General features: G+C 56.0%; 2 protein-coding genes across 12 annotated transcripts in view; both read right to left on the bottom strand.

The window, feature by feature from the left end:
• ITGB4 (integrin subunit beta 4) overlaps positions 1-10401 on the bottom strand; it is a 32028-nt gene extending 21627 nt beyond the window's left edge. For 6 of the 10 annotated variants that reach the window (XM_071210804.1, XM_071210806.1, XM_071210805.1 and 3 more), the window contains exons 1-12: positions 8966-9039; positions 7133-7221; positions 6357-6439; positions 6057-6158; positions 5721-5925; positions 5173-5269; positions 4873-5044; positions 2424-2687; positions 2072-2161; positions 1667-1789; positions 1169-1333; positions 919-995 (exon numbers count right to left, since the gene is read on the bottom strand). In XM_071210804.1, the coding sequence (XP_071066905.1) occupies positions 919-995; positions 1169-1333; positions 1667-1789; positions 2072-2161; positions 2424-2687; positions 4873-5044; positions 5173-5269; positions 5721-5925; positions 6057-6158; positions 6357-6439; positions 7133-7221; positions 8966-9024 (1526 nt within the window). In that variant the 5' untranslated portion in view covers positions 9025-9039. Of the gene's footprint in view, positions 1-918; positions 996-1168; positions 1334-1666; positions 1790-2071; positions 2162-2423; positions 2688-4872; positions 5045-5172; positions 5270-5720; positions 5926-6056; positions 6159-6356; positions 6440-7132; positions 7222-8965; positions 9042-10164 lie in introns of those variants that run through there. The other 4 variants (XM_058284732.2, XM_058284733.2, XM_058284735.2 and 1 more) reach the window with 2 other exon arrangements.
• Positions 10402-15058: 4657 nt separating this feature from the next.
• Positions 15059-26444, bottom strand: part of SAP30BP (SAP30 binding protein) — a 39667-nt gene continuing 28281 nt past the window's right edge. Inside the window, exons 5-12 of one of the 2 annotated variants that reach the window (XR_011646944.1) lie at positions 23591-23679; positions 19311-19402; positions 18394-18454; positions 17867-17918; positions 17017-17075; positions 16029-16150; positions 15685-15769; positions 15059-15480 (exon numbers count right to left, since the gene is read on the bottom strand). Coding sequence is in view for 1 of the 2 variants with exons in the window: in XM_004450848.5 (XP_004450905.1) it covers positions 15299-15480; positions 15685-15769; positions 17017-17075; positions 17867-17918; positions 18394-18454; positions 19311-19402; positions 23591-23679 (620 nt within the window). In the remaining variant the exon portion in view is untranslated. The remainder of the gene's footprint in view (positions 15481-15684; positions 15770-16028; positions 16151-17016; positions 17076-17866; positions 17919-18393; positions 18455-19310; positions 19403-23590; positions 23680-26444) is intronic. The other variant, XM_004450848.5, reaches the window with a different exon arrangement.

Genomic DNA, 26444 nt, shown 5'->3' with positions numbered 1-26444 from the left:
AAAAGAGGTTTTAGCCTGCTAGAAAGGAAGGAAAGAGAACATTCCTTGCATAAACTATAAAGGTTTCAATTTTATTTAGCCCAGGTATAATCTCCCTTGGTTTATAAATTATGCATTAAATAAATTAATTTTATATGTACAAAATTTTTAAAGTAATGAAAATTGTAAATTCATGTTAATGAAATTAATCTAAAGAAGAAAATGCAAATATGCTCTCTTAAATAAATAATGTAAACTTATTTAGTTGGTAATTGTAATTTAATAAATTTATTTAAATATAAGGTAACCAGTCTATGTGGTTATGGTTAATTATAAAATTTCATAAAAGCATCTTCTAAATTGAAACATTTAAATGGCCAATTCAAAAAAGTCATTTATTAAAAACCTGGATTGGTGTTAAAGGCAAAATGGTTACTTGGTTGTAATAAAACTTGTCTGACGTCAACTCAAATTGTATATATAAGTAAAGAGTAATGAAAAGTTACATCAATTTTATTGAGAATCTGAAAGAGTTTTTTTTTTTTTTCCTTCTACTACTCAGTTAAAATGCCTGCTTGTATCTTCATGGTAAATGAGTAAAAGTCATTTTATAAAAAAATATATATATATACTGCAGTAAAAAATATCTTGGAACAAAAGTAAATCTCCCTCCTACTGCTGCCTCCTGAGACCACGTCCCCACAGCCAGAGGCCACAGGATCCCAACTCTTGTGCATCGTTCTAGAGATTTTCTATTGATCTATCTACTGCAAAGGGCTCTTTTCCTGGATTCTCCCAGCACCTACCCTCTCTGAGCCCTTTCTGTAACCGACCTGCTCACCCCAAGCTGGGTTTGCAGGGGGCTCCCACGTCAGAGCCTCGCAGGGGCTCAATGCCCTTTCTGGCACCCAGGGGACGGGCTCTGGGCCCCCCACTCACCAGCCCTCACTGCACACGCAGTGTCCGCACATGAAGTCTCCGTTGAAGTTGCAGCGATCAGACTGTACCTCCTTTTGCTGGAACGAGACCATCGTGCGGTGTATCCGGGGGACACCGGGCACTTCTGCTCTGCCCACTGCCCCTCAGGGGAGTCCCGCGGGCAAGGTGTGGCCCCAGGAGGGGCTGTGCCGTTGCTGAGCATGGGGGCCGGTGGCCCAGAGCCTGCCCCCGCCATGCAGGCCGTGCCTACCAGCTCACAGCTGCACACGTCACAGATGAGGCCCACGTCCATCCTGAGGCCGTCAGAGAAGGAAGGCTTCAGATGGATGTTCCCCTTCTGGTCCTCCTGAGGCAGCTGGCACACGTGCGTCCCGTCCACCTCCTCGATGGCCCGCAGCTGCACGTTGTATGTGCCCTGCAGGGGCCCAACTGTCAGCCAGGGCCACCCACAGATCCTTCCCAGGGCTGACAACAGCCACAGCAGCTTCCTCCGGCCGTTACGTTGCCCCATTTGCTCCTCTGAGCAGCCCTCTGAGGTCAGCGCTCTTAGCAATTCCCCTGCACAGGTGAGGCTACGGACACGTCGAGGAACGTGCCAAGCTCATCCACGTGGCTGGCCCAGGGGGATTCGAACCCAGGGCTCTTGGACTCCAGAGGCCACGCTCGCGACACCGCTTTGGAAAAACCCACCCCTCGCAGGGTGCTGTGCCAGGACCCCTCTGCCCTGCTGCCCCCCACGGAGGCGTACCACTTCCCCACGCCGGATGTGAAAGGATCCGGTCTTTGTCTTTTGGAATATCTTGGATGTGACCTCTGTCCGCAGGCCGCGGGGGCTCTCCAGGGCGCGGATGTCCAGGTTGGAGCGAATGCGCTGCAGGAGGGCAGGTGACGACAGTCTGGGTGGGAAGCCTGGGCTCACCCCTCCAGCCTGGCCTCCACCCCTCACCCTCTGCCTGGAGGCAGAGGCCTGCAGTGGGTCTGAGGCCAGGCCCAGGTGGGCTCCCCAGAGCCCCCGAGGACTCCCAGAGGCCCTTCGTCCCTGCCCTACCCCGGACCCATTTCTCAGCCAGGACTGGAGGTAGCCCTTGCTCATCCGTTCCCTCCCCGGCCCTGCCCGGAAGGGCTCGGACCCAGAGCCACTCGCTGTCCTCACGTTAAAAGCCTCCTCCAGGAGCTCCACGATGTTGGATGAGTCCTCCTGCAGCACCCCCAGCGAGGAGACCGGAAAGTAGGTGTGCAGCTTCTATGGGAGAGGGTATCAGCTCCTTGAGTCCTCTTAGCAGCTCCGGGCTTAGCCCATTTTGCAGATGGGAAAGTCAGGACTGGACCCTGACCTCTTTGCCCCACCTGCTTGGGAGCCGGGTGGGGGGATGGGTACATGACCTCCCCTTCCCACCAGGGCCGGCTCTCAGGGGACCCGAAAGCTTTGGGAAGGCAAGGATGGGGTCTCCGAGTAGTTCCTTGTCCCCCACCCCCCTTCTCCAGCAGGACCCCAGCCCCCCCACCTCGTAGTAGCTGTAGGAGTAGTTGGTGACGGCGAAGATGGGGATAATGTTGTGCTTGGCCAGCAGGCGCACCAGGGTGGGCACCGAGGGGTAGTCCTGCATCCTGTACCAGGTGTAGGTGCCCGTGTCGTCCAGGTGGCACTTCTCGTCGTTGCGGCTCATGATGCCCGCCAGCACGTTGGCGCCGTCGGCCTCATAGTGGAAGGCCGACTCCGTGGAGAACACCAGCAGGTGGGTGCTGTCCGCCCGCCAGCCGATGTTCTCCTGGGGAGGGCAAGGAGGGCTGTGACCATCGAGCAGGCTGCCCGCCGAGGCCTCACTGCATCGAGGGTGGCAGTGGTAGCCGAGTCCAGCGGCGGAGACTCGGCCTGGCCGCAGGGTTGACAGTTCACCAGCATCGGGACCACGCATGTGACAGCTGGTGAGCGATCGCACAGGAAGCAGGAAGTGATGATGGAGTAAGGAGAAGCGAGTGCAAGGTCTGTGTGTACGGTGGGTGCCCACCTGAGTGTGCACCCAAGCCCCCAACCCCTCTGCGAGAATATCTGAACTGCCTCAGAAAATGGACACGATAACAACGGTACCTGAAAAGGCAGGTTAGAACAGGGACAGCAGCGTACCGTGATTTGTTTGAAAAATGTATATGGTGGTTTTGAAAACTGGATACAAAAGAAAATGCTTATGATAGTTGTAGTTGTTTGACATGGTTATGGAATTCCAAAACTAGATATTGGATTAGGTTTGTAATAATCTGGTCTGTACCTGGGCGTGACTAAGGTATGATTAGGGCTTTGATTGGGCCACGTCATTAGGTGGTTGAGTTCCCACCCACCAAGGGGTGGGGACTCACAGATAAAAGGCAAGGCAGAGGACAGAGTTGAGGGTTCTTAATGTTGGAGTTTTGATGTTGGAGTTTGATGCTGAAGCCTTAAGCTGGAACCCTGGAGAGAGAGACAGAACCATTCACCCGAGAGTCTACAGCTGACCTGGTTGAGAAAACAGAGGAGCTGAGACCAGAGGAACCCAGGAAGCCTGAACCCTGGCAGATGTCGGCAGCCATCTTGCTCCAACACGTGAAGATAGACTTTGGTGAGGGAAGTAACTTATGCTTTATGCCTTGGTATCTGTAAGCTCCTACTCCAAATAAATACCCTTTAAAAAAACCAACCAATATTTGGTATTTTGCATCAGCACCCCTTTGGCTGACTAATACAAAAGCGTTAAGTGAAAAATTTAAAAAAGCTACTTTCAAAAAAGTCCCGAACAAACCACAGGACTGTGCAACACAAACAGGAAATGCTAACATAAACCATGGCAACAGTTAATAAGCTAATTATAATAATCGTCTTTCTTCAATTGTAGGAAATGTACCACACTGATGCAAGGTGTTACTAATGGGGCTGGGGCATCTGGGAACTCTGTATTTTCTGCATGATTTTTCTACACAATCGACAATTTCTCTAACAAAAAGAAGGGAAAAACCAATTTCAGAATTATAAGTACACTGATTCCAACTACACAAAAGAAGGAAAAGGGAACAAAAGGTGTTGACAGGATAACAAGTGGCTGTTTGACAGTGCTGAAATCAGGGGTGGTTCTGTTCATTGTTCTCTAGATTACCTGTACTATGTCTATATTATTTTCAAAATGAAAAAATTAACATACACATAGAAAGGAGCACCCTTTTCAGGTGTGCGGCACAGCTGGGGACTTGGCAATTGTGGGGCCCTGGGAGACCCGCGTTAGTGGGGAGATTGGTTGGGAGACTGGTCTCAGGGCAACTGAAGATTCCAGAAGCCCAAAGCCCTGTCAGCCTCCCTGGCTAAGACAAAATGAGGTTGTGGGAAGCGAATTTGGCTCAACTGATAGAGCGTCCGCCTACCACATGGGAGGTCCGGGGTTCAAACCCTGGGTCTCCTGGCCTGTGTGGTGAGCTGGCCCACGCGCAGTGCTGATGTGCGCAAGGAGTGCTGTGCCATTCAGGGGTGTCCCTTGCGTAGGGGAGCCCCACGTGCAAGGAGTGTGCCCTGTAAGGAGAGCCACCCTGCACGAAAATAGTGCAGCCTGCCCAGGAGTGGACCGCACACACGGAGAGCTGACGCAGCAAGATGACGCAACAAAAAGAGACACAGATTCCCAGTGCCACTGACAAGAATGCGAGCAGACACAGAAGAACACACAGCGAATGGACACAGAGAGCAGAGAACGGGGGGGTGGGGGGTGGGGGGAAGCAGAGAGAAATTAAAAAAAAAAAACCAACCAGGTTGTGACCGCTGAGGCCGGGGGACCTTGGTCCCAGCACATCTAACTTCAGATTATAACTGAAGGCCGCCCAGACTACCTGAGCTTGGCCCCTCAGCCTGGCCCCGGAGCAGGCCAGCGGGCAGCTGGCGCCCGTGCCGAGAAGGCAGCAGCCTCGCTCTAGGCTGGCAGTGCCCCCGGGGCTTACCGTGCACACAGCCGTCTGCAGGATGGCATCGAAACCTCCCTCGGGGGCGTCCAGGTTGCCCGAGATGCGCTCTTTCTGCAGTTTACTGCGGAACTCGTTCAGGTCGTGGGTCAGGCTGATGACGTTCTTGAAGGAGAAGGGGGCGTCGCTGTTGGGCCAGGGTTCCTTCAGCCTGGACAGGGCGGGGCAGCGAGAGAGGAGGTGTCAGTGCCCACCGCCAACCTCGACTTCCGTGTCCGGGGAGAGAGAAGGAGGACCCCGCGCCTAGGGGCCTGCCCACCGTCCCCCGCGGCCACTCACTTCTCGGGCCTCATGTCCGTCTGCGGGACGCTGACTTTGTCCACAAACTTGCCAAACCCAATAGTGTAGTCGCTGGTGAGCCGGTTCAGGACCTGGGCTGGGGGTCAACCAGAGAAGAAGGGCGCAGCTGAGCCCCAGCCCCGCATAAATACAAGGGGACGCTGGGGCTGGCTGGGGGCCGAAGAGGAGGCCCCACTGGGGGATTTCGGCTTGGCTGCTAATAGCCCTGGTCCCAGTGAAGAGCTGAGGGAAACGGGCCTCAGGAGCCCAGAGTCATGGGGCTCGCAAGCTGGGGGGCCAGGGAGCGGAGTCTTGGCCACAGCCTCGTGGAGGTGGTGCCCACCTCGTCAGGGCTAGAAGGCTCTGCTGCCCACCGTGGACCTTCCCCGGGCCTGGCTGGGCCCCTCCTCTGAGGACTTCGGGGCGGAGCATGCTCCTGGGAAGGGGACTTCCTGTGGGGTGGCTGCAGCTGTCCTGAGCCCCGGCCCCCCGAGCGGTGTCCAGCCAGCTGGCGGAGGCTGCCCTCTGCCCCCGCCACCCAGCCGTACCCAGGTTCTGCCCCATCTGCTTGAGGTTGGCCAAGTCATCGGACATGGAGTTGGAGAAGTCCATGAGGATGTACAGGTCCACGGGGCTCTCCAGGGGCTCGAACACCTCGAACTCGAAGAGCCGCTCCTCGCCCGGCCGCAGCCTGGCCCGCAGCCCCTGCGGTGACACCTGGCTGCGCCGCAGGGTGGTGTCAATCTGGGTCTCCTGTGGCCAGGGGAGGGGACAGTTGGCTGGGGGTACTCCAGGGACCTCGGCCCAGGCAAAGGATGCAGCAGACGCCCTCCAAGAGCCAGCCTCGAGGCTGGCGGGGACCCCCGGACCCGTCTTCCAGGCACCTCTGTGATCTCGAAGCTGCTCTCCATGACCACCAGGCTCTCCGGCCGGCAGCCCGCAGCCAGCAGCTCCGCCTGGGTATTGCAGCGCCGTTCCTTGAACACCTGGCCAGAAGAAGATGGGGTCAGCGGGGTGGAACGCCCGTCCCCTGGTGGTGCCACCCCTTGCCTCTTCTCCCACGCCCACCTTGGGCCCAGGCTGGGCCGAGGCTGTGGCAAGTGTGGGCACTGCCAGAGCCGGGGACCAGCTGGGGCAGAGGGGCTTCTGGGTCGGGGAGGCAGGCCTGGCGGGCGGCAGCTCACCTGGTCAGTGCAGTAGGCGCAGTCCTTGTCCACGCGGATGCACTCGGTGCAGCTCTTCACCTGGGCATTCTTACAGCGGTTCGCTGGCGGGGCAGAGAGGGACAGGTGCATTGGGATGGGGCCTCGTGAGTGGCCAAGGGCTTCCCCGTGTGCACCCTCCCTTGAGACCGAGGAGGATACGGAGGTCCCGGGAAGTGACCTGATCTGCCCAGGGCAGTGCAGGTACAAACTGGCAGAGCTATGTTTTGAATCTGGAACTTTCCACCTCAAGTTCCGAGGGAAGGGTGGTGGGGCTGGGACAGAGGCCAGCCCTGATGGGTGGGGGGGCTGGAGAAGCAGGCAGCCCCACAGAGGGGCTGTCAGGGGGTCCTCGGTGCTGCCCATTCGCTGGCTGGAATGGCTGTCCCCATGCTGTCCCTAAGAGCCTCAGCCTTTCCTGAGACCTGCCATGAGCTGCCCGACCACTCCCTGGCCCCCACGGTGTGTGCCTCAGTGTAACAGCTGCTACGTGGCTCATCTGTCCCGTGGGCCTCCCCATGACAAAGGGGACCATATCTGTCTTGTTTACTGCTGTGCCCCCATTGCCTGGCACACAGTAGGTCCTCAGTTCATGGAGGCCGCACAGCCCAGGTGCCTGCAGAGCCTTGAGCCCACCAGCCCTTAGTTTGTCAAGTGGCAGAGATAGCGTCTGGATGGGCACAAGGTCCCCGTGTGAGGGTGACAGCCTGAAGGGTGTGCCCCTGCCAAGAGGGGTGCGGCAGGGAGCACCAACTCACCTGTGCCCCCGGGGAGGCTGGCACTCAGCAGGGCCAGCAGCAGCAGCCTGGCCCCCGGGCTGGAACGTGGCCCTCCCATCGTCTTCCTCCTGTGTGACCGCAACAGGTGACGTATGACGCTTGGCAGGCCTGGTCCCTGCTGTTGGCCCACTGGATCCGTCAGCGCTGCCAGGAGCGGTGACACTATCCCCATGGCAGGTGCAGAAACTGAGGCCGAGGCCCCCCACCAGGTGGGCCGCTCGAGGGAGCCCTGGCTCTCCCTCCCTGCCCCTGCTCTGTCCAGGCCCGATTACCCCGTGGTGAAGGTGGAGCGGCTACAGGCAGGGGACCCCAACATGATCTGGGGCCTGGGCTGCAAGGGGGCAGCTCGTTGCACTTGGCCGGTTCGGCAGTGGCAGCCGCGCCATCGGGGTGGGTGGGAATCCCCTGCCTTACCCAAGTTCCCGGGGCCCCGACCAGCTCACTCCTCTCCAAAGGTGGCCCAGAGCACGGTGGCATGTGCCTCCCTGCTCACGCACCCGTGGGGGCCACCGCCCCAGCAGCCCCCAGCTGCCCTTCAAGGTCCCAGCAGCAGCCCCCAGGACACACGCACTCCTGGGGCCTTTGACAGATGGGCAGCCTGAGGCCCTGGAAGGGAAGGGGAGGCCGGAGCCGCCCCTGCCTGCCGAGCTGAAGGCAAAGGTCAGGGGCGTGGCCTTTCTCTCTAGGCCAGGTCCTGCCAGTGGCCCCGGCCCACTAACCCCTTTACCTGGGTGCTTTCTCCATCCCTGGCTGCTGGGGCAGGGGTGGCCCCAACACTGGGGGAGCTGAAGCCCCCCCCAGTGCTGGGAGGCCCCGTTGGCACTGGGGTGGGGCAGGATGGCGCTGCCTCCCGAGGGGGCCGCGGGCAGCTGCAGCCTAGCCACGGGCAGATCTGCTGGAGAGGAGCTGCCCACCAAAGTACCCTCAAGGGCCCAGGCCAAGAGGGGCTGGGGGTGAGGGAGCCTGAGCCAGCCGAGGTGGGGTCCCCTGGGGGAAATGCGTTTCCTGCAGCCGCTGGGATAATGGCACCACACCCACCGCTGCACAATGCAGCCTCGGGCCTCCGGGGCTGCCCCACGCCCACAGGTATGGGCACCGGCAGCGCTTACTCACCCTTCCTGCCTGGCACCCAGCGGGCATGCTGAAAGCGCCGCCTTACGATACTAAGAGCCAACGCACCCGGCGCTTTATGCCCGTGAGAGTGTTTGTGCCCCACAGGAACTGGTAGGGAAGGCGCTCGCATTAGCCCCATCTCGCAGATGGGACGGAGGCCGGAAGGCTCGCCCACCGCCGCTGCACCGAGAGCCCGAGCCCCACCCAGGCCATCCCGACCCACCCCATCAGCCTCGCCTGAGACCCGGGCTCTGAAGTGACCTTAGGGGGCCGGCTCCGAACTCACGAGGGTTTTGCTGGACTCAAGCAGTGTTTAAGAGTTTTAAAAGTAGCTGCCAAGGTTAAAAATGATGAGATTTCACATAAAAATTAGGATTGTGGACCTATGGGAAGATGTGGTCACGTGGGTTTGGGCCAAGTACTCAGAACGCACACTCTTCAGCACCCCCAGCCTGTCACACACTTACTCCCAGCCTGTCCTGGGTCCCACCAGCCTGCCCCGGACCCCCCAAGCTTGCCACGGCCCCCACCAGCCTGCCCCACACCCCCCGAGCTTGCCACGGCCCCCACCAGCCTGCCACACACACACACACACCCAGCCTGCCCCAGACACCCCCAGCTTGCCACATACCATCCCCCCAGGCTGCCCCGGGTGCCCCCAGCCTGCCCTGGTCCCCACCAGCCTGCCCCAGGTCCTACCAGGCCAGGAGGACTTTTAGGTACGCACCAGCCCAGGTGCTGGAGTATGAGACCGCCATTCCTGAATGTGTTCACACTGCACACACACAGGGACATGCAGTCACATGGACACGTCCCTTGGCCACTTGCACACAGACTCAGAAGTCTCCTCATGCCAAACCCCCTTCCTCACGGACCCCCCCGCTCAGCACGTCCAATGCCAAGCCCTCCCCCCTTCTGCTTCCCCCTCTCCCCTCCCTGGAGGGCCCAGGCACTCACCCTCAGTGTCCCTGGCCCCTGGGCTGCTCTGTCACCCCCGGGAAATCAGGGCCACGGAGAAGGCACCCCTTTGTCACTGACCTCCCTGCCACTTTTCCCCTCCTCGGCCTCCAGGGTGGGGACCCTTAGCTCCACTTCCAGCTCTGCCAGGACAGTGGTGCCCGCGCTCCTGAGCCCAAGTGGGCGCCACACTCCGGGGGTGGCAGGGCATGGGTGGCGGGGGGGGGGGCAGGGCCTGCCCTCAGGAGCCACCCGAGCCCCTGAGGCCGCAGCCAGAGGGCCACCCCAGGGGTGGGGAGGGTGGGAAAGGGGCTGCTCTAGGAGTCACAGTGGTGGGCACAGCCGGGAAGTTAGGGGCACTTCTTGGAGCTGACTTTGTAGGGAGCACGGATGGGTGCTTGGCCAAGAGGAAAGTCAGGAACTCCCCTGGTGGACGGTGGCACTGGCTAGCCAAAGGACGGGGGTGGCTGCTTGTCAGGCGGACTGCTCCCTGGGGTCTCGGCAAACTCCAGAGGGGCTGAGCCCAGCAGGCCTGGCGGCCCTCAGTGCCTGCCCGCTTCTCCCCCACAGCCCCCAGCGCCCAGGCTCTCTCCCTGCTGCCCCTGCCAAGCACCTTCTCCAGGCTCCCCCTGTGCTTCTGCTCCCGCCTGCACCCTGACACACCCTGGCCGGTCGGGCACCTGCCCTGGACAGCCTGGGCAGAGGGAGCCAGCCCCTGCTGGCCCTGGCCAAGGGAAGGGCGGGGAGACAGAAGCCAGGCGACCGTCCCCAAACCGCAGCCCTGCCAGCTGCCCAGGCTGGGGCGGGCGCGCACTTTCTCCTGCCTCTGAGGTCCCGGGGTGCACGCCGCGCCCTGGGAGCAGGGACCCTGGCGGGGCCTGCAGAGCGCGGCCCCGCGCCCCCCGCCGCCCCTCTGCCCCGCGGCCGCCGGCCGGACCTACCTCGGCGCCGGCTCGCGCCCTCCGGGGCTGGCTGCGCGCTCGGCGGCTGCGGGCTGGAGGCGTGCGAAGCCAACGCGCCGGGAGGGAGGGCGGCCGGGAGGGAGGGCAGGCGCGGGGCGGGGCGGCTTCCCGGCGCGGGCGGGCAGGTAGGAAGCGGCCGGTGAGTCAGGCCCGCTGCATTCCTGCGCGCCGCGCGCACCTGTCCGGGCAGGAGCCGGGCCGGGCCCGCCCCCCGGAAAAGGCTGTGGCTCCCCAGGCGGCGTGGGGAGGGGCGGTGGAGGAGAGGGCGGGCCCGAGGGCCGCGGGAGAGGAGCCCTCCCTCCTCCCCAGTCCAGGCTCCGCACTGCCCCCTCTCCCCGGAGGCCCCCTGCCGGGGAGGGGCGCCCTTCCTGCCCCGGACTGGGCGGCGGCTGCCTCGACGGACCCTCAGCTCCCGGCACACGCCTCCCACCCTCCCGCCTTCCTATGCCAGGGCCAGGGTGGGGCTCAGGGATGGCCCCCAGCTGGGTCCAGGTCCCAGCCCTGCTTTGTCGTTCACTGGGTCCCTTCCGTCTCTGTACCTCCCGAGAGGAAGTCTGAACAGAGAGTCAGTCCTCTGCGTGGCTTTGGGCAAGCTGCTTAGACCTCCCTAAAATGGGAACAATGACACGTATGGTGGGGCCAGCCCCTAGCTGGCAGGGAGGCTCTTGGGGAACGGTTCCAGCTCTTGTCAAGCTAATTTCCAGCTCTGACCCGCTGTCTCCTATTTGCAATCTCTCCAGAGCAGCTGATTACAGAAGAGGGGTGCTCAAGATAGTGGCTCGCCAGGGAACAGGGCGCTGGCTGTTTCTCTAGCCCGACCTGCCAGCAATGCCTCCGGGCAAACCAAGTAGCTCCAGGCCCCGGAGCTTTTGCACCTGTCTGGTCCCTCTGCTCTTAGGCTGGTTTATCCTCATCCTCAAAGACTGTGCTGATGTCACATGCCCCAAAAACCCTTCCTGGACCTCCTTGCATCCCAGATTGGGTTTTGTGTCCCCATAGCCCCTGCAGCATGGTTCATTATGGCACTTGTCACATTGGTTTGCTATTTAGGGGTTCCTCTGCTCCGCTGGACTATGAACCTGCCCTCTTCAGTGCATCCTTTTAGCCCTAGCACCTAAGACAGTGCCTGGCACTTAGCAGGTGCTCAGTATAAGTGCAGATGACCCGAATGGGATTATCACATAGCCCCCCAGAGCCTCAGTTTTCCCATCTGCAAAATAGGTGCGGCCGGCCACCTCCCAGAGTGGACACCCCAGTGCTCACTGCAAATGGGCAAACCATAGTTGCCACTCAGCCACCTTGCTCGGTCATCTAAGAGCTGCTTCCTATAGGCCAAGCTCTCAGAAAGTCTCACTCCTGGATTTGGGAGCCTCGTGGAAGGAGTTTTGGGCAGCTGGTGAGGGAGCAAGGTGCCGAGTGGAACCCCAGGTTGGTTGAGGTGCTCAGATCTGGCACTAGTGCCCCATGCTGCTGAGCCACTCCAGCAGGTGTCCAGCCTGTACTAGAAAAGGGGAGCACAGAGCAGGAACTCAGAGGGCAGCTAACTCTAGACTGCCTGGAGGCCCCATTAGTTAGAGAGCTGGGGTGTGTGACTTGCGTTCACCTGTTGGTGGAACAAGGGGAGGGCTGGGATGCCCTCCTAGGGAAGGAGACGCGGGCCAGACGCAGGTAGGTGCTGCCACGGGCTGCGGGGCTTGGCAGCCCCTTTTGCGTCCCACTGCCGGGACCCTCCTAAAAATGACTCAGGGGCCTGGGTACCTGGAGAGGTGAGCGTCCACCCCAGGAGGCCCAGCTAAGACAAGCCATGAGGCTCCTCCGGCTCCTTCGAGTCCAGGTTTCATTACCTGGCACCTGTGGGGTACATGTGTGCCCATGAATCATTTAAGATCATATAGAAAACCTGTGCTGTATCAGATGTAGGGTGGAATTTGCTGGTGAGAAGATCCTTAGTTTACACTGGGTTCTCCAAACAGTTAAGATTTGTAGTATTACTTATTAATTTCACACAAAATAAACCCTAGTGCCTCCTTCTGCAGCCACTCTTAGGGCCAGAGAGCGGCTGCCATGGAGGGGGCTTCCCTCCGTGGCTCTGCAGGAGGTGAAGCCCCTTGAAATGGAAGGAGAATCCCATGAACCTCAGATAGCTCCTCCCCACTCCCCTGCGCTCATCACGTGGCCTCTGGTGAGCCCGACTTGTCTATTTGTTCACTCACTCACTGATTTTACAATCCTTTAATAAGCTCCCGGGCCAGGTGCTTGGGACACCAAGAGGAATGAAACATACTGCCTGCTAGTCAGCCTGGAGCTGGCAGTTTAAACCGTGAGTCCCCAAAGTGGGCTGCAAATTATTCTCTAGAGGTGTGCTAGGGGCAGGGTGGGGTGAGAGCTTTTGGTCCAGCCACCCATCGGGTAGAGGCTGTACCTTTAGAAAATGAGCAACGCAGGTCTCCCAGCCTCCACCCAGCCAATGGCTGAGCACTTTCCTCAGGCCAGGCACAGGGCCACAGCGTCGTTTACGGCCGGTTTGCTTACAAGGGCGAGGAGACACCAGTGGTCGAAGCCCAGTGTGTGGGCAGAGGACCTCAGGGCACTAGAGTAAGTGCTAGTAGAGCAGCGAGAGTGGAGCAGGGGAGGGATGATGAAAACCTGAGCTGCACCTTGCAGGCACTGCACACGCAAAGGTGTCGAGTGTGAAAAGGCCTATAGTGACAAGGACGAGAGCAGCTGAAGCAGAGCGGGTGGGGGTGGAGGGGGTGGCAGAAGGACAGGGTGTCGAGGTGATTGAGAACGTTTGGCCTTCTTGCCATGCTGAAGGGGACGCTTTCTCCTGTGGAGGGCGGAGGGCCACCTGACACGACCAGAGGACTCTGCTAGGCTGGTGGGAGCTGGCATGGAGTGGCAGAGGTGCTGCGGGCCTGAGGTAGAGTGGGATGGGAGGGTTTTATGACGTCCCCATCAGTGGGGGAGGAAGAGGGGTAGGAGAGCTGGGGGGTCCGGGGCTCAGGGGGAGGACCTGGGCAATTCTCAGGAAGAGAGGAAGCAGTCACCAACACCCTCGGGTCCCTGGTGGCAGGGACTTCCAGTCCCCGCGGAGGCTGTTACTGCTCCTCCAGGACCTCCTCTGTGAAATGCTTCTGGGCACGCAAGGCCTTGGGCAACTTGCGAGGCTTCCGAGACGTGGAGCAGCCCTTGCAGCTTGGGTCTGCCCAGCTTGAGCCTGTTTTTTCCTGCACCCACATGCTGGAGCTGTACGGGAGGCACGCGGATCCAACCTGGGTGGCTCAACTGCAGGGCTGGGAGCACAGCAGGGAGGGGTAGAGCAAATGCCCCCAGAAAGAGCCCAGGATGGGGACAACTTGGCTCAGGGCAGGTCTTGCTGTCACCAGCCCCCTGCGACCCTGGACAGGTTTACCATCTCTAGAGTTTGCTTCTCTTCTTGGTTTTACAGCAAAGAGGAATTGGATGGCCAACGACAAGCATTTGTAGAGTACTCTACAGTTTATAAGGATTCTGCGTAAATCGTCTCAGTGACTCCTTACAACCACCTCATGAAACTTTTATTACTGCGATTTGACAGAGAAGGAAAGAGGCTGATAGGGGAAAGGCCCCAGCCCACAGGCGGAGACTGCTCCTCCCATGTTCCATGCTGTCCCCACACGACCCCCACGGCACCTGGGGCAGGCGACCACCAAGGAGTCCCACCAAGGAGGGCCTGAGTGTGGCGGGGGTGGGGGACCCTGAATTTTGTTTCGGGATCACAGAGCAGAGTTCAGCATGCTCCTTGGTTTGCGGCAAGAGCATCACGGGTCCATCACAGCGCCAGGACCATCTTCCTAAGTCCCTGCCCTCCCTGTGGAAACGACACGGCTCTTCTCAGCCTGGCTTCCTCCTTTGACACTCACCCTTCCGCTACATGGAAAGGAGCACTGCCAGAGAACGAGGAAGATAGACCAGCCCCCTCTGGACTCACAGGCCAGAGTCCAGAAAGGCCGTTTTGGCCCTGAGAAGAGCCCAGCAGCCATTGGAGCTGCCCAAGCCACTGTGGGGCCCAGATAACGCCCAGAGGAAGGGTGGGGTGGCAGGAATCCTCCTGCACGGAGTGGGCTCTCTTGTCAACAATGAGCTGAGCAGGAGGTGATTCATCTCTCCCACCCTCGGGTCCTGCTGGCAGTGCTCACCGGGGACGAGGACTGGGCAGCCTCAGTCCCGGCGCCAGCGCTGCTCCCCGCTCCCCGCGTAGGTCGGGGACCTCGCTCTGTCTCTTCTGATAACTGGCTTGACTTCAAAGGTCTGGGTGTGCCCGAGCAGGGCTCTGGGGAGTGTGCAGCTGCTCCTGGAGCACGGGTTCTTGTCCCCCTGCCCACACCAAGAGGCAGAACATTGGGAATGACCATCTGCCTAGCAGCGCCACAGGCTTCGTTCCCCCAGTTTTTACCCCGAGGTAATAATTCCAACCAAGAAGACACAGAGAGGGAAGCGGATGTGGCTCAAGCAGCTGGGTGTCTGCTCACCACATGGGAAGTCCCGGGTTCAGTTCCCAGTAGATGAGCAAGACAGCAAGACAGCAGCTGACAGGCTGGCACGGCGAGATGATGCAATGAAGAGACACAGCAAGGAAACAGTGAGAGACACAACAAACAGGGAGAAGAGAAGGCTCAAGTGATTGGGTACCTCCCTCCCACATGGGAGGCCAAGGTTCAGTTCCCAGTGCCTCCTAAGACGAAGACGAGCAGACAGCAAGTGCAAACAACAAGGGGAGTGGAAAAAATAAATAAATCTTAAAAAAAAAAAAAAAAAAAAGATGCACAGAGCACTTGAGCTTGTGCATCTGCTGGGAAACAGACCGTAGAAGAGTGTAGCTGAGATGCCAAGATTTAAGAATACAGCGCTTTAATAGGGCGCAGACCCCAGCTGGCACAAGGCCACCGTCCACAGGCCCCAGCCCTTGGGCTGGAAGGTCCAACAGAGGTTCTTCTCAGGGTGACAGAGGGCATCTAGGGGCAGGTTCCAGTCTGAAATGTACAATGCAGCACCTCCCAGGGGGCATCAGTCACCCGGCTGCTCCCTCAACGGAGAGGAGAATGTCCCATTGGCCCCAAGCCAGTTCTTCAGGTCACTGCTTGGCCTTCTTCACGATGGTGCCCACGGCAGAGATGACAGTAGTCTTGGAACCACTGGCACTGGTGGTCACCGTGACGACAGCCGGCAGGGTGGCTGTGGTGGTGAGGATGGTGGGCTGAGCGATGGTCGTCACTGGGATGGCGGAGTCCCACTTGCTCTTCCGCTTCTGGGCATCTGGGGATAAAATAAGAGGCAAATCAGGACTGAGACCAACTGAAACCACCAACCACAGCCCTCTCCCTGCAGGCTGGGGCCCCACCCACAGCTCCAAGGCTGGTCTTCAGACTCCTGGGCTCAAATCCTCCTGACCCATCCTCCCCAAAAAGCCAGGGAAATGCCTCCTGCCTTCCATGGGCAGCCAGGACAATTGCTCTGTACCTGCAACAGCCGTGCTGGCGGTGGCGGTGGTGGTAGCTGCGGCATTGGTCGTGGTGCCCTTCTTGGTGCCCGTCACAAACTCAATCTGCAAGGGGAGAGGGGAGGGAATGAAGCCCGTGCCAAGCTCCCGTCCACATCCTCTGCCGTCCGTCTGCTCCCGGGGACAGGAGTTTGGCACTTGAAAACCAACTCTGCTGTGACGGCTGTGGGGGAGAGGTGTCTCAGAAGAGCCCGAGGGGCCTCTCACTGCTCTGAAAGAGCTTCCCAAACAGAACTCGGGCCCCTCCCGGCATCACCCTGTTCTTGCCCATGCCCGGGCTCCCCGCCCCGGCCCACCGCCCCACCTCACATGCCCAGAACCGTTTGGCCAGGCCCCTCCTCCTCATCCCCAGGAGGCGGTGCCCGCCCGCACAGGGGAAGGACAGCTCCGGTCCCCAGGCGCTGCAGACACGTCCCTGCAATAAGCCTGGGGTTTGGAAGGGGGAGGGAAAGAGAGAGAAGGGAAATTCAATCAAGGGTTAAGAATGAGAACGCCAGATCACCCCCTAGCACCAGCTCCCGCTTTCCTGGCCTGACAGTTGGCGCCGCTGAGAAGGCCCCCAGTGTACCCAGGTCCCACAGCCCCTGTGGCTCAGGGCGAGGGCAGCGTCCTGGAGGCCACGTGGCTGCTGTGAGGAGGGTCGAGCCAAACCAGAGGTGGGACGAGCTGGTGTCCCGAGTACCTGGCTTTCTCTCTTGGAGCCTCTGGTCCTAAGGGGCATCATGCCCGGAGGTAACATTTGGTCTCACAGACCAGATCGCTGGGAGGAAGTGGTATGCAGGGCCCTCAAACGAGGGGTCACCTGACATTAGACATGGGAGCTGCAGGGAAGCACTGAGCCAGGGGCTGCTGAGGAAGCTCAGGAGGCCACGAGATGCGTAGGCCAGAGCCAGCTGGAGCCCAGCACTCTTGGGAGGAAATAACTTCCCTCCATTCAGGCCAGGGAAGGCCCTGATGGCCCCAAAGGGACAAGGCCATCAGGGCTCTGCAGATCTAAGGGGCTAAGGAGGCAGGGAAGGGGGAGGGTAAAATGCATCAAATTGAAAGACACTCGGAAACCAAACTGAAGCAACAGGGAAGCGTCTTCGAGCTGAGCTACAGAGAGGCTGGATATCCAGCAAGGCCTGTTTGGTCCAGAAGGCACATTTAAGGCTGCTCACAGCATCGTCAGGCAACAAACTGTGGGGGTGAAGGTTGGGGACAGAAATCTGGAAACCCTCTGGACTTAGCCAGCGGGACCTGTGCACTCCAAACGCCTGCCCCTTCACCCAAGATAAGTGCTCATCACTTACTTTTGTTCGCTCCTTTTTGGCCTTTTCCAATTTGTCCATTTCAATCTTCTGCGCTTTGGCTACAAAGATAAGACATGTTGTTAGGAAAGCAGCCTTGAAGCTGCTGTCATGTCAGGAGGCACTCTAGGCCAAGGAACCCAGTCCAGTGAGCCACCCTGTCTGCTCTTTCACAGGGCTAGAGTCCCCTTCAGCCCTCAAGGGCTTAGAACAATAAACAAAATGAGGTGCTGCTTTCGGTCTGTTTAAAGCAGGGGCTTCAGGCCCAAAGGTTTGGGGGCTGGCTCTGAGCATTCATCTGGAGGGATCAGCAGCCTGAGCCCCAGCTGACAGATGCCATGTGGGAACGCAGGCCTAGTGTGGATGGAGCTGGAACCAGGGATTTTTATGTAAAATGTGAGTAACTAATTCAAACTAAAATAAGACAAAACATTTGCAGGCCAAATCCAACATATCTTCAGGCCAGGTCTGATCAGGGGCTGCTGGCTTGAGATCTGTGGGTTAAGAGCTTGGTTCCTATGAAATTCCTCTCAGTTCTCCCAAGTGGGCTCCTCGAGAATATGCTCTGCTCTCACTGGCCTCAGCACATGCCGGCATCCGCTTGGCTAGTCCCTACACAGTTCAAACCTCAGCTAGGACATGGCTTCCTCAGTGAGGCCCTCCCTCCCTCTTGGCTGGACCCCAAGCATCATAATCCTCACTGTTGGTGGAATTACTTGTTCAACCATCCATTGCCTTTGCTATTTCAGAGATAAACGGTTTTCTCATTCAAGACTCTATACCCAGTCCCTCAGACACAGTTTGCCATAGGGAGACTCTCAAATACATGTTGACTGAGTGGATGGAAAGCTACCTAATGCCTCATAGTAGGAGTCCTCAGACCAGCCATGGGGGTCAAACATGTCCTGAAAAAGAGAAGGTTAAAGCTGCGGTCAGTAAGGACCCCCAGATGACAAATGTCTTAGAAAACGAGGTCTATTTTCTTCTGAGTTTTCCAGGGAACTCGTCAACCTGGGGTCCTTTCCCCCTGACATCTCTAGTCTCCAGCCCAGGCCCTGGCCAACAAGCATTTAGGAAGCGGAGTTTGCTCATGCAGTACGGGTATGCTCAGCAAGCCCTCACACTGGTCTACAGGACCTCGAGTCCACACGCAGATCCCCACTAGCCAGGGGCCCAGAGAACCAGGCTTGCCATGGGAACAGCTTTAGTGGATTATTTCAGAACCACAGGGACTCAAACAAAAGAGAGGGGTATGTGCTTGCTGCCCAGCAGTGCTACTGCCGGGCCCCTTCCTGTAGCTCCAGGTGAAACCCAGCTGAGCTGGCACAGAGCCCTGACCCCATCCCCCCATCCCGGCCCCTAACCCCATGCAAGACACACCTTTGGGTAGTTGGTGCCGAGCTCATCAATTGCACAGAACTGGATCAGCTTCTCGTAAATGCTGGAAGAAGAATGCCACAAGGAACTGAGCAGGCACTAGTCAGGCCCCTGCATGGTACTGAATTTCAAGAGATTACCAGAACCATCCAGCTTCGGGGGCTGAGATGAATCTTTAAGATCTTGCCCGGCTCAACTGTGTTCTAAGCAAGCTTCCTGAGGGGAGGGGAAAAGTCCATTGGCCTGACATAAAAATCACTTCTGGCCCCTTGATGCTTCAGGTGAGACAGAGCTGTTGACGTGGAGCTGGGCATGGTGCTGAGTTGACGGTGGGGTTTTGTGTTAGACCTGCACACCTAACCTTAGGGGTGTGTGGCTGGGTGGGAGTGATCACACTCCAGCCCGTGGGGGGCCAGGCCAATCCCTGCTGTCCCCACCCCAGGCTTCGAGCCCTGGATAGCTCTGCTACTAAAACTGCTCATCTACCCACAGAATCAACTTCTTTGTAAAGCTGGAAGAAGGAACCAGAGTTCATTCAGTCCAAAGCCACTCATTTTACAGAGGAGGAAACTAAGGCCTGGAGAGGTAAACTGCTTTGAGAGTAGAGCAGGGATGAGAACTCGTCCAGGTGCTCCCAGCCCAAACCAGGGTTCTTATTTCCACCCTCACCGGTTGCCTGCGTTTCGACTGGATTGCAAACAGCAAACCTTTGGATGGTGTTAATGCAGGCTGCTGTGCCTAGAACGCACTCAGCAAACTGATGATCTGGGTGACAACCCCTTCGGGTTCAGGCAGCATCTTAGCTGAGCTTCTGCCCCTGGCCCCATCTCCCGGGGTGTGTGTGTGTGGGGGTGTGTGTCCCTGGTCCCCAGTCTAATATCACTGACTCAACTGGCCCTACAAGCTCCTGGAAAACTCACCTGGGGTTCCGAAATTCTTTTTTCCTTTGGATAATGTAGTTCATATCCATTCCTTCCTTTATCTTCCTCTCGTACAGCTTCTGGATCTTGTCCTACAGAAGACGAGGGAAGGGTGCTTACAACAGACCCTTGCCCCACAGTCTCAGGCTGTGGCCACAAGTGCTACGTATAAGTGTGTACATCCAAGACCCACAGAGTCGCACGGAGCCCTTCCCGGCCACAGTGCTCTTCTCCACCCAGCTTGTGGCCAGACATGTTCACATGCAGGATAAACTGAGCCAGGTCTGTTTTTGTTGTTGAATTCTCCTGACTGCCCCTGCCCCCCCACCCTTTAAAAACTCTTATTTTGAAGTACTTTGAAGAGTAAGTATAAACCCCATACAGAGAACTCTGACCTACTCCATGCTCCCAGATACCCAGATGCACCAATTCCAACATTTTGTCACATTTGTTATCTAATTGTCTGCCTATTTATCAGTCCATTTTCTGAACTCCACTCCCCTGCCCTTACTTTTGAAAGACAATTTTGCTGAATATAGAATTCCTGGTTGGTACTTTTTTGCTTTTAACATGCCATCCCAGTGCCTTCTTGCATCCATGGTTTCCAATGAGAAGTTGGCACTTAACCTTACTGAGGTTCCCTTGTATGTGACACTTGCTTCTCTCTTGTGGCTTTCAGAGTTCTCTTTTTATTTTTGGCATCTAACAGTCTGATTATAACAGGTCATAGTGTGGGTCTATTTGAGTTTATTCTGTTTGGAGTTGGTTGAACATCTTGGATGTGTATATTCATATCTTTCCTTAAATTTGGGAAGTTTTCAGTCATTATTTCTTTGAATATTTTCTTTTTCTTCCCCTTCCGGGACTCCCACATTGAGTGTATCAGCATGCCTGATGGGGTCCCTCAGGTTCCTCTGGCTCTCTTCACTATTCTTCACTTTCTTTTTCTTTCTGCCCTTCAGACAGAATGATTTCAATAGTTTTAAGTTTTCTGATTCTTTTGCCAGTTCCAATATGCTGTTGAACCCCTCTAAGAAATTTTAAATTTCTGTTACTGTGGTCTTGGGCTCATTTGGTTCCTTTTCATAATTTTCATCTCTCTAGATTTCCTTTAAATTTTTTTTTTTAAAAGAGGTACTGGGTATTGAACCTGGGACCTCATGCATGGGAAGCAGGTGCTCAACCACTGAGCTACATCCAATCTTCCTTTAGTTTTCTGGTTCATGTTTTCCTTTAGCTCTTTGAATATCCTCAGGACCATTTTTTAAAAAGTCTTTGATGTGTTCCAGGTCTAGTCTTCCTCACCGATAGTTTCTAATTCTTTAATTTTTTCCTTTGCCTGGGCCATTGCTTCCTCTTTCTTTGTATGTTTTGTAATCTTTTGCTAAAACCTGGACATTTTGATATTTTAGTGTGTTATCATGGGCATTTCGACTCTGCAGTGTCTGTTCCTTAAGTTTGTATACGGCTAGTATTCTGACAGCGCTTTGTTTCATAGTCTGGAGCTGAACAAAAAAAAGAAGGAAAAAAGAAAATACCTTTGCCAGTCTTTTTGCAGGTTGACCTGTGTGAATGTTCTCCTTCAGAGCTCATCCATACGAGTTTAGAGAATAGCTCCAGGCCAGAGTGCAGAGCCCTCCTTGATCTGTGTGACTCTAGGAAATCCCCCATTTACATAGTTCTGAAATGTCCCCTCTTCCCTAGGAAATAAGTGGTCCTGGGCACTGCACTGTATGTCCTATAGCCAATAATCCCCTGCCCAAGGCAGCAGAACTTAACTGCTCTCCCACTGCGTTCTGTAGGTGAGTTTCGTAAGCTATCGCCTACACACAGGGCAGGTTCTGGGACGGAGGGTCCTTCAGATCATCACTGACAGAGTGGGCCAGACATCCACGCTCCCAGTATGTGCACAAGGGTTACTCTGCTCCCTCTGGAACCAGGACCAGGGATCCACACTGGGACCATCAGTCAGCTCTGCATTGAGCAGGTGAGGGGAGGGGGAGGGCGCAGCCAGGATATCCTACAGCTTTTAAGAGGCCTTTTCCTTGGTCAGTGCTCAACCTGCTACTGCTGTCTTTTTAACTGCTTGCTGGAGCTTTGAGAAAGATGTTTCTACTACTTCTTGCTGGTTGTTCAAAGCATCCGTGAGGGGATGGAGCCCTGAAGGCTCTCTGCCATTCTGAATGGGGCACAGCCCGACTTCCTTTTGATGACTCACATGGTGAACAGTGAGAAGGTCAAGGCAGAGGGGTCAGGGAGAAGACAATGAACATATCCCAAATTGGTTCATCAGCGACCTAGGCATCTGAGGATGAGTTCAGGCCTCAGGGTTGATGTGGAGGGAATGAACAGTGGCTTTCAATTTTAATACAAAGTGAGATCCTTAGTGGAAGTGTGCATCACAGGAGATGTCGGAAGGGCACATTCTTTTGGAGGACAGAGAAGTATGCGGTTTTCTGGATTTGGTCTGACATGCTTCCTTGAATGTCTTCTGTGGGGTAGGCTGAGATGGCTGGCCTTTGCCAGCTTATCAGGTGGCACTATCAAGGGTCAAGACTTTGTCTCAACTTTCACTAAAACCCACTCTTAGGACGCTCTCCTAGCTTTTGAGGGGAAACAGAACCATTGGGCAGGGTACCAGGCTCACAAAGGGTTACCAGTGCCACAAGTATTCCTGAGCAGGCCCTACACTGTGTAGCCCCCAGAGACAAGGCCCCCAGCAGATAGGAGGCCCCAGTCTCAGTTTTGGGGCTCTGGGCAGAGCCAACTCTGAGGAAGAGGAATCTTACACCTGGGAAGCCTGGCACTGGCCATTTCAAGGTGTATAACTGCAGTCCCCACCACCCCCCGCCTAGTGGCAGCTGAATACAAAGATTTTCCAGAAGGAAAACGCCTGGGACGCTCTTCGTCTTCCACAGGAGGTAGGCAGGGCTGGTGGTCCCACGTGAGGCCCTTTAGGAACTATCAGGGGCTGTCATGCCCTCCCCTCATGAGAGGCCCATTCTCTTTGCTGAAGCTCGGCTTGGGGAGGCACTGAATTGCAGGGAGAGGTTTGTAATACATTTACCAGGGAAGAGAGAAGCCAAGATGGTCAGGCCTCTTTTCTCAAGGTTATCTATTCAAAACTTACCTAGAAGGCTCAGCAACTTGAGGTAAACTCATTTTTCACAGATGGCTTGCCTGTGTCCCCTGGGCCACCAGATCTGTTCTACCACCTCAGGTAAAAGGAATGTTTGCTCAGGGTCATGCTTTCTACCATTTGGAGGCTCTCAAGAGGAGAAGGAACATTCTACCCTGACAGCTGAGCTGCCTGCTGGAGCAGCTCCTTACCTGTGGGAGTTTGTGGCCTGGCTTAGAGGAAGAAACTATTCCCGGCGCAGTAGGGCTCAGGCAACTCAGCACGGGGAGAATTATTCCAGGGAAGGAAGAGAATGTGTGCTGTGCCCCCAGCGCTGCTCCCGCCCTTGCCTTGCCTACTGCTTTCCTCTGCCCCAGGGCCCAGTAGTCTCCTATCTACTAGGGTGGTACCCAAGGCAACCAACAGAAGCTTGGGGATCAGAGATAGAGCAGGTAGACGGCAGGCCATTCCTGTGCAGCTCTGGGCTATCTGCTCGGCTTTTAGTCACAAGGTGCCACTCATGGGGGGAGGGGACAGGCAGGACGGGGGTGTGGGGATGAGGACAGGGATGGGATGGGGGACCAAAGAGAGACATGGAGAAATAATCACAAAGGCTGAAAAGGAGGCAGAAATCCCAGCTGTCCTGAGGGCCTGATCCCAACTTTATTGAATTAATTGCACTAAATGTTCCAACTCCTTGGCATTTCTAAACCTCTGGTCAGATTCAAACCTCCTGGCAAGAAGCTAAAGAACCGGGATTTTAGAACTATGAGGCAAATTTGATGTACATAAATGCTTGTGTTTTTGCATTCCTATAATTTATTTTATATTCTGACTGTCCCTCTGTTTCTTCTAAAAGTTCCCAATTGCTTAGCTAGGCTGCAAATAAAAGGTAAGTTATCTTCCTATCTACGCTTCAGCCTAAATGAGGGCAAGCTCAGGGGTCCCAGATAGAGTGGCCCCAGGTGATGCGGCAGAGCATAGCAGTGGATACCCAAGTGAACTCCTGAGTCAGGATGGTGGGAGGTCCTGGGCCTGCAGGCACCTTCCCTCTGGGGCTGCTGCTTTTATAGAAGCCTTGGTCCTTTTCCCTGCTACAGCCTCTAAAGTAAGACCACACCACTTATCACCACTGGACTCAGCAGCAGAGCCCTGTGCTTACTTGTAAGTGATTTGAACATCTCCCAGGGGGCTCCGGCGGGATCTTGATTTCATCAGGCGACATGTTCCTGACTCTTTCAGAAAAGGAGGCTGTTGAGAGAACAGAGAAGAAAAGTATAGGTGGGGTGCTATGATGGGGACAGACATGGGCAACAGAAAAAGGAAGCACATAAAATATTTTTAGGGAGGGATAAATGCTATGAAAACTGTGTTATAGACTGTTCAGTTATGGCCTCTTGATGAGGGTGTCATCAGAGTTGAGATCAAATGACCAGAAGGAGCTGGCCATGTGCTGACTCAGGGGGAAGGGATGGTCAGGCAGAGGATACAAGTGCCAAGAGCACAGGCCACACCGAGTCCCCACTTCTAAGGAAAGGGCATGTCCAGTGGTGTGCTGGTAAATGTTGGGCAGCCAGCTGTGGAAGGGGAAGAGGAGAGCCACAATCCACGGCACTTGCCAATTTCATGGATGAACTCTCCTGCCGTGGCCAATTTCAAGCTACCAACATGAAGTCTCTGAACCTGGAGCTGGGAAGAGATGTGCACAGTCAGCTCACAACACAGCAGCTCAGCCAGCTCCAGTCCATCATGGGGATGGCCCTGAAACAGAGTTGCTCAGTGCTGTCCTTCTCATCCCAGACTAGAGGAGAAAACAGTAGTTCAGGGTTCCCTAATCTTTGGGTTCCAAAGCATCCAAAACTGTACTGTGGGCATAAATGACATCTGAAATTTGAAAATTGGTTACTAGCTTAGGGTTGTGTTTTAATAAACCAATCAACCCTCTCTTGGTCTTCCTCATCTTTGGGTACAAAAGGCCTGATTCTGAAGTGAAGAACCACAACCCCCCAAGAGACAGTTCCCTCAGAGACTTGCCACTGCCCACCCAAGGCACTCTCGCCCCTCCTCTCTCTCCACTCCCTTCTCCGTAGCCTCTGGCCACCCTGGCAACTGCAGAGTCGTGCTCTAGGTCACTCAAACAATGCCCTGTTTGTTGTAAGATTCTGTCTGTGCTCTTTAAAACAGTTCTCTCATGAAAAGGACCATACAAAGAGCAAATAGCAGGCAGAGCGGGTGGGGCAGGATGAAGGGAAAGAATGAACAAACCACACCAGCGACGTTCAAAAGTACTTACTGGGCACCTACTGTGAACCAGGCCCCGGGCTAACCCCTTCCTCAGCACAACTTACTTGGGGCCTGGGCTGCCTGGGGTGGGCCTAGCACAGCTTTTCCTTTCTCATCTTCTCCCCAGCTCAGGTTATAATTTCCTTAGCAGACAAGGTGCTTTGCTTTCTGCTCAGAGGTTCACTGGAATTGTAAAGAACACGGTGCCAAGCTGCGCTGGGGATGAGGCTCCACCAGCCATCACCAGTATCGGCTGTGGCCTCGCAAGCCTGCACACACTTCAGAGACACTCTGCAATTGGCAGAGGGCTCCCCAACAGGCAGAGTCTTCTACCATGACCACAAGTACTAGCTGTTGCTGTCACAGGTGGATCCTTGCTGGGTACGCCCTAAGAACATACTACTAGCCCAGCTGCTTTGTGTTGGCAGGTGGACAGAGACTGGGTGACAGGCCGGTCAGTGGTCCTACTCTGGGCCAGACAGGATGGTGCAGTCCAAGAGCAGTTTCTACCAGAGGACCAGGTGCTTTTGGTGCTTCTCCTTGCCCAGCACCTTCCTCTGTCTTCTGAAGCAAAGGTGACACCCAGACCTGGCTGAAGTGCAAGGCTAGTCTTGACTTCTTCCTTCTTTGCCCAGCCCTGGCAGAGTCAGAAGCCTGAGATCAAGTAGGCTGCTGAGGCCAGCTGAGAGTGGGACTGGCTGGGGGGAGCTGGTCCTTGTATTTTATGAGCATCAACAACAAAAGTAGCAACAAAGTCCTGGTAAGTAGGGTTGGTTACGTTCTTGGGGTGTGCGAGGCAGCGGAAGTGTGCCTGTGACAGAGAGACAAAGACTGCCCTTTGGCATGTGCCAGGAAAGCCTTTTGGGAAAACAGGGCATGGCCCTGTTACCATAGCAACTCAACTACACTCTAGGGCTCAAATGGTATAGTTCATGAGGGGTAGAGAAAGCCCTCCTGAGCTCCCAGGCTAGAAACAAGAGAATTCCTACAAAGCAACTAGCAAATAAATGGATATATTCAGGAAAACTAGATAAAAAATTTATCCCATAGACATCAGGAGCAATATTTTAGTGATTCTCTCCTTCCCAAGTCCCAGAATGAAACAGAGAGCCTCAAACCATTTCCCCAGGAAACAGGTCAAGAAACAGGTCCATAGACAGTGGGTGGCAGTGCTGGGGATATATGGGGGCAGTCTGGGTCTGCCGGGGTGACTAAGAATGCAGCATGCTTGGGAGTTGAGGAGTCTGGGGTCAGAGTGACTCACCCCTGTGCACACTGCAGGCAGTAAACACCCATGGCCAGGGACAAGGCTGAGCAGGAGCAGCTGGTTAGATGGGCTTATATAATGGCTGGGAGTGACAAGATCAGGAGCTCCAAAGATGGCCTGGGGGCAGGAGAGCGCCTCTAGCTCATTAGTGACATGGAAGATCTAACTGGATACCACACCGACAGTGCCAATGTCCTAGGGCCACCTGGCAAGACTGGACAGGACACTCATGCTCAGCTCTGCCAAGCAGCTCCTGTGCTGAGGAGACCAAGCAGGGGCTCCAGGGCTCTCCTGTTTGCCCCATTCGAGCTGCATCTGTCTACACGTGTGGAGATGCTTTTCGGTATCAGGTGAGCATCCAGAAAATATTAACAAAGGAGCTGAATTCGGGCTGACAACTGGGCATCACAGGTGCCAGCCACTCTGCCCAGCTAACCGGTTAGAGTGATCAAAACTATTGGGCTTA

Source organism: Dasypus novemcinctus, chromosome 21 (genome assembly GCF_030445035.2).
Source record: "Dasypus novemcinctus isolate mDasNov1 chromosome 21, mDasNov1.1.hap2, whole genome shotgun sequence".
NCBI lineage: Eukaryota > Metazoa > Chordata > Mammalia > Cingulata > Dasypodidae > Dasypus > Dasypus novemcinctus.
This window is presented reverse-complemented; position numbering and strand designations above follow the sequence as displayed.